Genomic DNA, 13940 nt, shown 5'->3' on the forward strand with positions numbered 1-13940 from the left:
GGTCACCTGAAAGCTCAATATAAAATGTCTCTGTTAACTGTTTAACTACAATGAGTACATTAAATTTTAGAAAATCGACTCGGCGTGTCCCAAATTCTTCAGAGTTTCATCACTTCCTTTTCATTGCGGAAGAGACTTCACAATGGCCAGCCACTGTGTAATGTCATTACAGTAAAAATTATGAAAGCAAAGGCATTTAGTTGTATAATCACCAGCTGAGATGTTCTTTCACTGCAGTATAGTTATACTATAGAAACCGGAAGAAAAGAAGACCTCAATACCATGATAACAAGTAATTCAAATTTACACCTGAGTTCAAGTAGATATAGTCTTGTCATTATATATTTTTTAAGTTCCCCTAGGTTCTATTATACTGCGCCAACTCTGTCTGGGAAAAGAATATCAATACCTAGCATTCATAGGATTATTCTATTTGAGTCATTGCAGGAAGAACCAAAAACACTGGTATTACTTGCAACGGAACAGTTTTCAGTGATTTAGATGTTAGGGAAGCTTCCTAGCTATTCGGGGGAAATGCTAAATATATTTTCCATCAATTCTACAAAGTTTATCTGTTTTATGCCAGTTTAGTTATGTCTTCACCACCACAACCAAAACAAATACCATGGGAACTTTGGGTGAGGAATGCTGGAAATTCTGTTACAAATCCTGATCTCTAGCTTTCCACCCTTGAACGACACATCTAAGGGTTCCTAGAGAGTAAGGGCTATTAAATCTGTTTTTAAGTCTGTGGCACAGGTTTGTAGCAAGCAAAGACTGCCTTGACTGATATACTTTAGACCCAGTAAATCTTTTCCAGCCCAGCAACCTTAAGCTCCAGTTCTATAGCTTGAGTATCAGCTACACCTGACAACATTACAAGCTGCATATGGGAACTGCACTTATCTGAGACTAGCAGAATCAGAGTGCATGGCACAGCCTCAAAGAACAACTGTTGTTCCTAAGCTACTCTCCCAATTATATTTCATCCTTCTTCTATAATAATACTTCCTGTTTAGTCCCACATCACAAAACAGCGTGCAAAAACTGTCAAATTTAACACATTTCAGTAGCCAGTCCTGATTCTCAAAAACATCAATGACATAAATCACTGAGAAACAAACTTGTTCAAAACCTGAAAAATGAGCTGGTGCTTTCAAATGAACATTTTCCCAACAAGGTTGTAAACAACGAACTCAATACAATTTCATTTTCATCTCTTTCTGCTGCATAGTAATAAAATGAATTTAAGATTAATTTAAAATGAAACAGCACAACAAAGACATCCAAGGGATTTTACAAAGGCATGGGGAGGACCAGTCTTTGGAGCCAAAATCCTCAAAATGCACCAAAAGCAAAAGAGAGAGATCTTTCACCCTTACATAACAACTTTTAACAACTGTATAAAGCAACATTTCAATTGTTAAAGAAACAAAATAATAATAATTCCAGGTAAAAAAGAGATACCTCATCTTCACAGAGATTTTTTTACATTTTTTTTCCTGTCAACAGAAATCTTGTATCTGTTCAAGATTTGTGTCTGCTAAAATGTTACAAGACAGGGAGAAACTTTTCTGATTAACAAAGAAAACGTGTTTGGCTATATTTCAGCTTTTGTTGCATTAGCACCCTCCAGTGTCCAATTTATGAAAAAACAACAGCTTAAAAGGGCTCTAATTGTGACTTCCTAGTCAAACAGAGGTTGAAAGGTTTACCCTGACTTATCAATTCATTGGCATATGCCACCACTAGGGACAATGATAAGAAGAGGCCACCCAATTAAAGCCGAGTTCTGTTCTTCTGCCCACAATGCTACCATATTATACAACGAAAAGGTTGAGCATGTTAACAAACTGTCCTAATTCCAGCTGCCAAGTCCAACCCACCATACAATGTGGACAGAGTTTCTGTTAAAAGCAGCTCTGTAAAAGGGCTTTGGGTGTTCAGGTAACCAAACCATGATGCTCAATGTCATTGTAAGGATGCTATGAATCTGTCTTAACTTCTGCAATGCAAATCTAAGCATTCTTACTCAGAAGAAATAAGGCTCACTATACAGGCGATAACCATTTTGCACAGAGGTTCTGTTCCCACCCTCTGAATGTGTTGGCGGAGTGCAATTAAGTGTGCCCCACCATGTTACACCCCACCACATTATGGCCCTGATTTCCCCTCTTCCAGGTCCAAAAGGAACCATGCATTGGCAATCACACATCAACTTGGAGAAAGTCAGGGGAGGAATGTTTCCTTCCCATCCCCCAACAAATTCATGCTACAGAGTCAGGGGGTCATCCTGAACCAGGTGTTCCTGGGGGAGCGACCAAAACTGGGTGGATCACAACCTGCTTTTGGGAAATCTCCCCCTCTTCCAGCAACCCCCATGGTAGGCGGGGGAACAGGAAACTTTATTTTTGTCAGTTTATGATAGGATCCAAGTAGGGATGGGAGCGAGATTCAACAAAAAGTTCATTTTTAAAGGCAAACCTACCAAATCCACACTTCCTGAATCAAGATGCAAACCGAAACACAGCCATCGTGCGCAAAATTGCATATTTTAAAGTGTGGGTGGAAATGCACATATTAGTGAAAACAACATACAAAAGTGCATTATATACAAAAGTGCATTAAATTAGGAGAATCTGCTTTACAATAAATGTGTATGCGACATATAAAAATGTGTACTTGCAAAAATTTGTACTAAATGCTGACAAATTTTCAGGAGGAATATATATACAGTGGTGCCTCGCAAGACGAAAAGAATCCGTTCCGCGAGTCTCTTCGTCTTGCGGTTTGTTCGTCTTGCGAAGCAAGCCCATTAGCGGCTTAGCGGATTAGCGCTATTAGCGGCTTAGCGGATCAGCTGATAAGCGGCTTAGTGGATCAGCTGTTAAGCGGCTTAGCGGCTTAGAAAAAGGGGGGGAGGGGAAAAAACCCACAGGAACTCGCAAGACATTTTCGTCTTGCGAAGCAAACCCATAGGAAATTCGTTTTACGAAGCACCTCCAAAACGGAAAACCCTTTCGTCTAGCGGGTTTTCCGTCTTGCGAGGCATTCGTCTTGCGGGGCACCACTGTATGTGTGTGTGTGTGTGTGTGTGTGTGTGTGTATATATATATCTATCTCACAGGTTGGTCCAGAAATGTGGAGAATTAAACTTAAAACTGGAAGAAAGAGAAACTGAGGGAACCTAAATTGACAAATCCATCCACCTTTAGATCCATGCCAGAGTGCTATGACCTGGCAACCAGTGAGTGCTATTTTTCTAGAAAAGGAGGTGCTGGAACTCACTATGAACACCTCCCTCATTCTCATACAATGGCAATGAATGGAAAAAAAGCCCTACAGGAAACCACATGTTAAAGTGGGATTAAAGCCTTCATTAAGCTTGCTCCACTAGCTCTTTTTCTGTCTTCTGACATTGTAGGTGAAGAATTGGTCAATAATAAGAATCCAACCTTTACCTTCAACCACATTTCAAAATATTGAATGAATTATAAACCCAAAATTCCAACACAATTTTCTGTCTCATCAAGCTCCTCCCTTTTATAAGCATGGAATTCAGAACGGCATCATAGTATGACAATGACCATCTGTACAGGTAAGGCCTACAACGTTACAGGTGCTGGGGTCAAAGCACTTGTCTCAGTGATACTGGTTTTAATGGACTTCCTTTTATCAGAGTAAGATGTGCTTGTTTTTAATGTTTGGTGTTCGTTAGCACCATTGTCCAACATGTCAATCGGGATCGACTTGTAGAACATGTGATTGTTTTTCCTCAATCTCTGATCGCTCTCTCTCTCTCCAAACAGCACTTTCTCTCGAGGAGCCAGCTTGCAGGGCTTCTCTCTCTCAGAAGGAGAAGCAAACGGGCGCAAGGCATACACAGATGGAGATGCTGGGCGAGAGACAGAAGCGCTGGCTCCTCGAGAGAAAGGACGAATTTTGCTGGGAGACTGAGGGAGCCCCGTTCGCATCCTGAAGTAAACGCAACCCACGTCTGCGCGTCGTGATTTGCCACTTCTGCGCATGCGCATCTTGACCATCTGCGCATGCGCAAGTGGCGAAACCCGGAAGTAACGTGTTCGGTTACTTTCGGGTCACCGCGGAGTGCAACCCGAAAGCTCTCAACCTGAAGCAACTTCAGCCTGAGGTATGACTGTACTTGGGGATCAAGCTAGTCTGGAGGGGAGAGAGTCTTCTGAAGAAAGACGAGACTCCCAAAACTCAGTGAAGGAAGCAGTGTGTGGTGAGCCCTTAAGAAAGTACCTCAGAGGCTGGGATTGTTGAGATGCCGCAACCCCAGAGTCGTCTGCGACTGGACCTAATGGTCAGGGGTCCCTTTACCTTTACCTGAAAGAAAGTGCCACCTTAGAAAAGAACCAAACTATCAAGCAAGCCAAAATACCTGATAACTAATTAAAACAGAATTAACATTGTCTGTCTGAAGAAACCTAAGTGTGTTATTTGCTACCTTGGTTTTAAAAACAAATTTTGTTATTTATTTAAAGTGAACCTGTTTGAGACTCCGACTTATTGGTTATCCCCTCATAAAGGTCCCCTCCATTTAGCATTTGTTTTCAACCTTTGGGTTTTAATGAACTTCCTTTTATCAGAGTAAGATGTGCTTATTTTTAATGTTTGGTGTTGTTCAGGGTTGTTCAGGGAGGTGGGGGCAACATAACTGAGAGCGGGTGTGAGAGTGAAACAGTGACATTGAGCCCGCCGTCACCGCCCCCCCAAAAAACTTGCCCATAGGATCTGCATGTCCCCACACCTACTGAGGCCAAGGGTGCCTTGTGATAGCCTTCAGAACTCACTTCCTAAGGAAGTTGGCCTTTTCAATGCTCACTACAGTAAATTCCTTGGTCCTGGACTTTTAATTTGACAGATAAGTTTTTCTGGATGTTATATTTACCTTTATCACTACTGTTACCATCTCAACATTTCGTAAACTGCTTTCGGAGGTTACATACTCAAAAGAGTGGCATAAAAGTGTTCAAAACATACATACAAACAAATCCTGTTAATTTAGCGTTTTGGGATAAATCCCACTTAAGTGGCTATGAAATAATCCCAACAGCCCTACCTTGAAGAAGACTGCAATGTTTTGAACTCTGGTGGATTTACTTAGTAAGATCAGGCTGCTGTTATTCCTTGCAGGGGTTGACGGTCCTTCTTTGAAAGCAGGGATGAGGAGGCTGTGGCGCTTGCAGATGTTACGGGACTCACGGCACCCCTTTCCCCTTCAGTGCCCTTAATGAAGGTTGAAGAGTGGGCTGTGGGGTTTTTGTTTTGTTTGTCAGTTTCCCTCTCTAAGAGACAGCCCAACTTTCGAACGCTTACAGGACCACGTAGCTATTCGGAACTTGGCAGCACAAGAGACGCGTGTGTGTGTGCACGTGTGAATGTGTTTTACTGCAAGGGTGGCAGTAAAAAGCGGGGAGGAGAGCAACCGCTCTGCGAACTTCTTCCCAACCCCGCCAATTCCGCCCCCCCCAATCTTCAGGGAAGGGGGGTAGCAATGCCTCCCTTCCCCCGCGTGCGTTCCCGCCTCCCTACGTCGCCGTCACTCACATTCCCCGCCCGCTCAGGCTCCGACCGGCCGCCAGGAGACGCCGCAGCCCGAACGCCGCCGCCATCGTCGCCGCACTTCGCCTCTTCCGGGCTCCGCCCACGTCCGCCTCCCATTGGCGGAGGACTTGAGCGGAGGGAAGCCGCTTCTCTGTCGCCTCGCGTTTGGATAAGTTACCCGCGTTCTAAAGGGGCGGGGCCTGGAGCGCTGGGTCGTCGGAAAGCTCTACTCACGTGTTACACGCGCGTGAGGGCCCGTCCCGGCATTCTAAAGGGGCGGGGCCTGGGGCACCTAGTCGTCGGAAAGGTCTTCGGGGGCGGGAAAGGAGTAGCTCAGTTCGGAGGTCGTCTGCTATGCTCCGAGGGGAGGGAGGTCTTGCGAGAACAGCTCCTCCTCGGTTATGGAAATTTGAAAGTGCCTTCAGCATGTAGCAGTTGGTAAAAAGAGGCAATGCGTATCATATGGGCTTCTGAAAACAAATGACTGCGTTCAGGTGGGGAAGAAATTGAAATACAGTACAGGTGTATTTGAGGCAGCGGCGTAGCGTGGGTTATCAGCACCCGGGGCAAGGCAAGTAATTTGCGCCCCCCAACCCAGGGCAAGGCAAATAATTTGCGCCCCCTAACCCGGGGCAAGGCAAGTACAGTAATTTACTCTCCCAAGCAGCAGCAGCAGCAGCGAGGCTTCTCTCCTTAATTGATTCCCCCTCCACACCGCGTCGTTTCCTGGCTGCTCCCCCCCCCTTCCCCTCTCTCTCCTCCTCGCTCTGCTTGCCTTGCCCTGCCCTGCCTGAGGGCACCCTGAGGAGACTCCGCTCTCCTTTTTGACCAGGCGAGGTGGGAAAAAGGGGGGAAAGTCTCTTCCCGCCCCCTCGCCAGACTCCCTGCTCCGCTCGGCTCACTACCCAGGCGGCCAGTGGAAAGAGAGACGCAATTACCTCTCCCTCCGCTTCGCCAAGCTGTCAAAGCCCGGCAGCAGCGGCAACGGCAGCAGCAGGCGCAGCCAGACCCCCGCGAGCCAGCCAGCCCGCCCGCCCGCCCGGCTTCCTCTCCTTTTTTTGCCAGCGGCAGAAGGCTTTGCTCTCCCCCTTCTGCGACCTCCTCGCCAAGCCGAGCGAGCGCGGGCTCCCTAACCAGTGGATTTTAGTAGGGGCAGAGAGCTGCTAGTGCGAGTGCGCCCCTGCCCAAGTTGCGCCCGGTGCGGCCGGCACCCCTGGCACCCCCCACGCTACGCCACTGATTTGAGGCCATCTACTGAAGCATCTAGTGATGTATGGAAGTGAGAGCTGGACCATCAAGAAGGCTGATCGCCGAAGAATTGATGCTTTTGAATTATGGTGCTGGAGGAGACTCTTGAGAGTCCCATGGACTGCAAGAAGATCAAACCTATCCATTCTTAAGGAAATCAGCCCTGAGTGGAAATCTTAAGGAAATCAGCCTTCACTGGAAGGACAGATCGTGAAGCTGAGGCTCCAATACTTTGGCCACCTCATGAGAAGAGAAGACTCCCTGGAAAAGACCCTGCTGTTGGGAAAGATGGAGGGCACAAGGAGAAGGGGACAACAGAGAACGAGATGGTTGGACAGTGTTCTCGAAGCTACCAGCATGAGTTTGACCAAACTGCGGGAGGCAGTGGAAGACAGGAGTGCCTGGCGTGCTCTGGTCCATGGGGTCACAAAGAGTTGGACACGGCTAAACAACAACAACAACTGAAGCATCAGTACAGATGTGGCAAACCACCAACTTCGAAAAGTACAATATCAAGCTTCCATACTACTACTGCCTGCAGATGTGTAATAGATTTTTTAAAACCTATTTCGTGGATTTTTTCGCTGTATGAGGAAATCCATTTTAAATGGGGGCTGTGGAGTGTAGGCTGCCATTTTTTTATGATACCTGCATAAAAACCTGTGCACGTGAGCAGCAATAAACCTCCATCTGGAAACACCCCTAGAATCATTGTAAAATCTTGCATTCCTAACGTAACATCAAGTTTAAGTTGTTTTTGAGCATGTAGAATACAAATAATTTAAGGTACATACTTTTATGTGTCTAAAGGATATTGATTCATAAAATTAACTTCCACTTAGCCCAATGGGACTTATTTTATTAATATTGTTAGCCACCTTTCAACCTGCAGTATTTTCTCAATGTGGCATACAATGTATAGCGAATTAAAAATCAGTTTAAAATATCTAGAACACTCAAATTCAACAATAAAATAACAGTTCTATTTCTGTCAGCCTCTCCACAAAAAGGCCACCTAATCTACCCCCTCAGTTAAAAGAAATCTGAAAGAAAAAACCCTTTTAGAGCCATCCAAACAAACAATAAGGGAGCTGATCATAAGTGAATAGCGGATTGGATCCTTCATGATTTATACCATTTTAAGCTAAAAGGACTGGTTTACGTGTTTGTTTGTAAGAGCAATCGGGGGGTCAGGCAAGAAAATAATTTATTTCCCCGTTATTCAAATGAGATTATCAGGAAGCAAGCAGAGGACTCGTATATACAGTCATACCTCATGTTAAGTTTGCTTCAGGTTGTGCATTTTCAGGTTACGTCCTGAGGCGACCCGGAAGTACCAGAAAGGGTTACTTCCGGGTTTCACCGCTTGCACATGCGCAGACGTGCAAAATGATGTCACGCTCATGTGCAGAAGCGGCAAATCACAACCCATGCGTGCGCAGACGCGGGTTGCGTTATTTTCAGGTTGCGAATGGGCCTCCGGAACGGATCCCGTTCACAACCAGAGGTACCACTGTATTCATATTTTTAGAAATGTATACAATATTGCAAAATTGCAAATAGATGCAGTTAGTCTTGCATAAACAAAAGAAGAGTGCAGGGAATATTAATAGGGAATTTATTAATGACCCTCGAAGGTAAAGATTAACACAAATCATAACATTGGGCTTTGAATATAATATGAAATGACCTCCTGTTCTGCCTCAGGTTGGCTTAAGACAGCTTCATATTAACATTTCTTTGATGTTTATTAATTCTGAATCATGAAAGAGAAATGAGCATCTTGGCAGTCAAAGAATGACGTACACCTGACTATCTGTAAGTGGATATTTTCTTTGGCGGGTTTTTTGTGGGGGGTTTTTTCCAAATCAGGAAACAAACAGCTGCCAAGGTCAATCTTGAAAATATTTTTGACATTTTGAGTTGAAAAGTCACTTTGGAAATGGCTCCAATACAGAACCTTCAAAGGAGAAACATCTTCCTTTACCTTGTGCATTGGTAGTACATAGAAGCACCAGTAATATTACCTCAAAACTTAGAAAGTATTAAAAATAGTGGAATGGCAAAGCAAGGTGCTTCTGCGCTCACCTCCTTTTTCAACAGTGAATTAGCTGTGTTACAAACATGAAGTCGTATTAGCAGCCTGGTGCTTCTTGTTCCATCAGAACAGACTGATACACAGAAATCAGCAAGCGAAGCTTTTCACACCATGGAGATATTCACCACCTATTGAAATCTGGACAAGAAAGGCAGAACAGCCTTTGTAAAAAGTTTGCATTGGATACATAGTTGCAGTCTGATCCTTCGCATGTTTACTGCGAAAGAAGTTGCACTTTGTTCAAGGAGGCTTTGTCCCAAGTAAGCATATGTAGGATTGTGGCAATCAAGTCTAGTACTCTGGGTGAAGTAGTTTGCCAATGGAAACATCAGCATGTAGCTTGAAAGTATTCCTCAACTCGGCACAATTCCTGGAATCCCAGGTGGCAAAGGAGGGCCTATTTTCAGCTTATTTGAGCTCTAGTTTTGGGATGCGGGTGCCGCTGTGGGTTAAACCACAGAGCCTAGGACTTGCCGATCAGAAGGTCGGCGGTTCGAATTCCCGCGACGGGGTGAGCTCCCGTTGCTCGGTCCCAGCTCCTGCCAACCTAGCAGTTCGAAAGCACGTCAAAGTGCAAGTAGATAAATAGGTACTGTTCCGGCGGGAAGGTAAACGGCCTTTCCGTGCTCTGCTCTGCTTCGCCAGAAGCGGCTTAGTCATGCTGGCCACATGACCCGGAAGCTGTACGCTGGCTCCCTCGGCCAATAAAGCGAAATGAGCGTCACAACCCAGAGTCGGTCACGACTGGACCTAATGGTCAGGGGTCCCTTTACCTTTACTTTAACCTCATGTTTAGATTACTGTAATGCTCTCTGCAAGAGGCTACTTGTGAAGATAATCTGAGAGCAGGATGTGGCCACAAGGGTTGTAAGCAGTGCTTCCCTTGGGGACCATGTTGATGTAATATAGGAATATGAGCAGTTGATGTAATATATGAATATAAGCTGAGTCAGACTATTCACCCATCTAGCTCACTACAATGAATGGCAGAGGCTCTGCAGAGCTTTAGACATGAGTCTCTCTTGGTCTTACCTGAAGATGCCAGAAATTAAACCTCAGGCTTTCTGCATGCAAAGCCAGATCCTCTAACCGAGCTAAAACGCTTCGCCAAGAATGGTTCTGTTCGGACGGCTACTTACAAAACCCAAAACAACTTGGGTCCCAAATATTTGTAGGGCGGCCTCCCCCATTATTAATGTACTTACTTGGGGGATTTATTGCATCCCCTTCTTCAAAATGGCCACCAGGTGAGTCACAATTTTGTAACTGTCCATTCTGTCAGAAAACGGAATACTTGGGCTGCATGCACAACATACAGTTAAAGTACACATTCCCCCCCCCCAAAAGAATCCTGGGGCAATTTACCCCTCACAGAGCTACAACTTCCAGCACCCTTAAACTACAGCTGGGTGGACTATTTTTAATTTTCTCTCACCCATTCTCAGACTGTTCTTGGTCTTTTTTTGGGGGGGGGGGCACTTAAAATTCCATTGCACCTCACCTATTTCTATGCCTAACTTAGCTTCCCATACATATTTCAGACTTTCTGTATTATCTGTGTCTAATCACAGAAACCTGCCCTTTGTTGAGTCTGACTTTTTCGTTATTCAAATGGTGTCAGTTTCCTGTACTATTTTATTATTTGGTATAAAAGCACACATGTAAGTGTGCCATTGTAGCAAGAAGATACGGATTCTGTGCAATTTTTTTCAAAATTGTTATATTGAAATGTAAGTCACGTCATTTAATCTAAACAAATGCCATAAAAAACCTCTCAATCCTTGTATTTTTATTTACTATGAAATTATGGAAGGAATAGAAAAGCAGCTGGTGCTAATGTTGTTCTCTTTTCTTTGTATATTAAGCTTCCATTTCCCACCTCCAGCTTTTCCATATTATCTATTTATTTTCCCTGGCCAGTGTGTTAAGTTTTTTCTGTCTCCTCTCTGCTTTTTGCTGCTCTCTGTGGAACACCATTTTGTTTTGGTCTCATCATTGTGCCCAAGCCTATTTAACCTTTAACCCTTGGGTTTAAAACTACTTTTAAAATCACCCTCTGCTACCTTGATGAAGACCAGGCACCATGCCCTTCCTCTTGACTGCTAAACATGGGCTCCCACATATCTCATAATGGCAGGAAGGTTTAATAGCAGCAGGTTGCAGAGCTCCAAAATCAGGGAACATCTCCCTGCCCTCCTTACTGCATTGCTCTTGTAATATTGTGGGATGTCAAGCTACACGTGCCAAAATTCTCCGCAGCCTTGCGGGTCATCTTCAAGTGAAGAAAAGGCTAAGGAGAAAAGCCTACACAAATGTGGAGTGGAATCCCTAAGACTGTTGGGATGGCGCCTTGTATGTCTCTTTCCGGCAACTCCTACAACCAAGCTGGTGTTAAATGTAGTCATACCTCATGTTACATTTGCTTCAGGTTGAGCGTTTTCAGGCTGCATCCCGCGGTGACCCGGAAGTACCGGAAAGGGTTACTTCTGGGTTTCGCCGCATGCGCAGAGGCACAAAATGACGTCACACACATGCACAGAAGCGGCAAATCGCAACCCACGCATGTGCAGACGTGGGTTGCGTTCTGCTCGTGTTGTGAACGGACCAACGGAACGGATCCTGTTCACAACCAGAGGTACCACTGTATTGCTCTGCTTTCCTCTGAATCACATCAGTGAGGACGGGGGCAAGGGGTCAGGTCTTGTCGTCTGGGCAGCCCAGGACCTCCATACTCACTGCCCAGGCTTACGCCCTGGAGAGGTCACTTCGGTGCTACTAATGCAGCAAAAACAACACAGCAAGCAGTAGTTACAAGTTACCGGTCTCTGCAGCCACAGCAGGCACTGTGAGCCTCCAGAGATCTGACCACCCCTTGAGGTGCACTCCATTGTCTCTCGGGCCAGACAGAGATCCAGGTTTGTACACATTACCTGCTTAAAACACAGCTAGGTCATTCTTTTGCTCATTTCATCATTTCAAACTGAAGCTTTTTATGGGGGGGGGGGAGATGCATTTGAGTATAGCATTTTATAAGAAATTACAGGTACAGCGAATGGCTAATATGCATACACCGTTTCCCAAACTTGTGGGAACGCACTGGATGCAAACAGATACAGCCCCGCACTTGAAAATAATTTTGGAAATCTGTAATCTTAGAATGCCTGATTTAAAAGAACTATTTTTCTCCTAAAAATTTCTTAGTAAAATATAACATGAACTTTTTGCCTTTTGATTTTCATGCTTGTTCTGGTGGGAACTGCAGGATGCAAAAAACAAGACTGGTAAATGTGACTGACGCAATCTCTATTTTGATGTTGATCTGTAACCAAAATCAGAATCAGGTTTACTGTTCACATATACATGCCACAGATCAGCCCGATGGCTTAGCAGGAAAGTGATTTCCTGATAAGAAAGGCTTTATGTGTCATTTTCACGTGAAATACTTTTCCCCAGCAGACTAAGCACAATTTTGGTATCAAATGTTTTGTTTTCACCTGATGAGTGCTTTTATATATCCTGTCAAATCAACAGGCTGAACACCCAGAAGTAATTGTGCCTATTCCCCTCATGATATTCTTTTTATATGCACATTTCTGAAGTTCCTGAAAATGTTTAATGTATGCTAGGAACATAGCTGTTTTAGATTTAATGCATTTAAGACTCCTTCAAACGTTTCTTTCATTTCCCCCTTGTTACAAAGTCAGTGTTTCACATTGTATTTGATGCAAATAGAATTAAATTAAAAGGCTTTTAGAAGAGGAGGAAAAAAGTAATGTCACACTTTAAGTTTCAGAAACACTTCTAAAATGTCAATCCCTGGTGACAGTTGGTAGGGTGAAAACTTTTCTTTAATTCTTAAAAGCTTTTTCATCAAATATTTTTGTTCAGGCCTCTGATATATATAGCTGGGTTCTTACAACAGAACTTCTGTGGCTGAAAAGATCTCAAAACGATCCGCAGAATTTTCAAAGGTCTCCCCTCATTTCCATCTCTCCTACGAACTCAGGTTATACCTTTTAAAGGAGATGTAACTCACCTCCCAGAGTGCACCTAAGTCATATTCTGGAAAAGAAGAATTTACCTCAGAAAACCTGATTTGTGAAGTACGCAAAGCTTAGTTTCTCACTTGTGACACAGCTCTATCTCCAACTTATAAAACTGGCAACTTCATGGTAATGCTGACTTTACATGACTAATGCATATGAGAAAAACATGTTTCCAAGGAAGACACAAGAGGCAAAGGGAGCCCAGGGGTCAGGAGGTTTCTTCAGACAGGATAGGACAAAGACCTGAAATGAAAATGATGGCTGGAACAAGACAAACAGAAGGAGCAGGAGGACAGAAATGGGGAAAGGATGCGGCTATGAAGTGGATAGAATTTTAAGCATAGCAAGATATTGATAGAATAGAACAATTGGTTGGGGGCAGCAACAGAGAAGCCTGGTATTCTTTTGGAATACCTTCCCTAGGGTAGCCTACCAGGTCTTCTCATTGCATCCATGAATATGGTCAAATTATGTTCGGTTAGGTCAGGCTTCCTCAAACTTGGCCCTCCAGATGTTTTTTGGCCTACAACTCCCATGATCCCTAGCTAGTAGGAGCAGGGGTCAGGGATGATGGGAATTGTAGTCTCAAAACATCTGGAGGGCCGAGTCTGAGGAAGCCTGGATTAGGTTTTAGGACAGACTTTTGGTATTTGACCGAAGTTTGATACTGCTTGGCCAGTGGGATTTTTGGGTGGTTTGAGTTTAACTTGTGTACTATTTTTTTATCAAAAGTCATTTTACCAGTTTGGTTGAAACCAAAAAGCAAGATAAAAACAAACTGCCACATAGATGCAAAGGGAAACAGCTCCAGTAAGAAGCAGAGAATGATTTACACTTTCCCCATCAATTAAGACTTAAAGGAAGGGAGGGAACCCTCCACAGCCGTCCTACACTATAGAGCAAAGTATGAGACTGGCTGTTCACTAAACCAGAATATACATTTACTGCATGTTTTCTTTTTTGCTTTTTGTAACATA

General features: G+C 44.1%; 1 protein-coding gene across 2 annotated transcripts in view; it reads right to left on the reverse strand.

The window, feature by feature from the left end:
• Nucleotides 1–5703, reverse strand: part of CLYBL (citramalyl-CoA lyase) — a 193916-nt gene extending 188213 nt beyond the window's left edge. The window contains exon 1 of one of the 2 annotated variants that reach the window (XM_081858287.1): nt 5575–5703. In XM_081858287.1, the coding sequence (XP_081714413.1) occupies nt 5575–5639 (65 nt within the window). In that variant the 5' untranslated portion in view covers nt 5640–5703. Of the gene's footprint in view, nt 1–1467; nt 1492–5574 lie in introns of those variants that run through there. The other variant, XM_081858288.1, reaches the window with a different exon arrangement.
• Nucleotides 5704–13940: the final 8237 nt, after the last annotated feature.

Source organism: Podarcis erhardii (genome assembly GCF_964252035.2).
Source record: "Podarcis erhardii genome assembly, chromosome: 4".
NCBI lineage: Eukaryota > Metazoa > Chordata > Lepidosauria > Squamata > Lacertidae > Podarcis > Podarcis erhardii.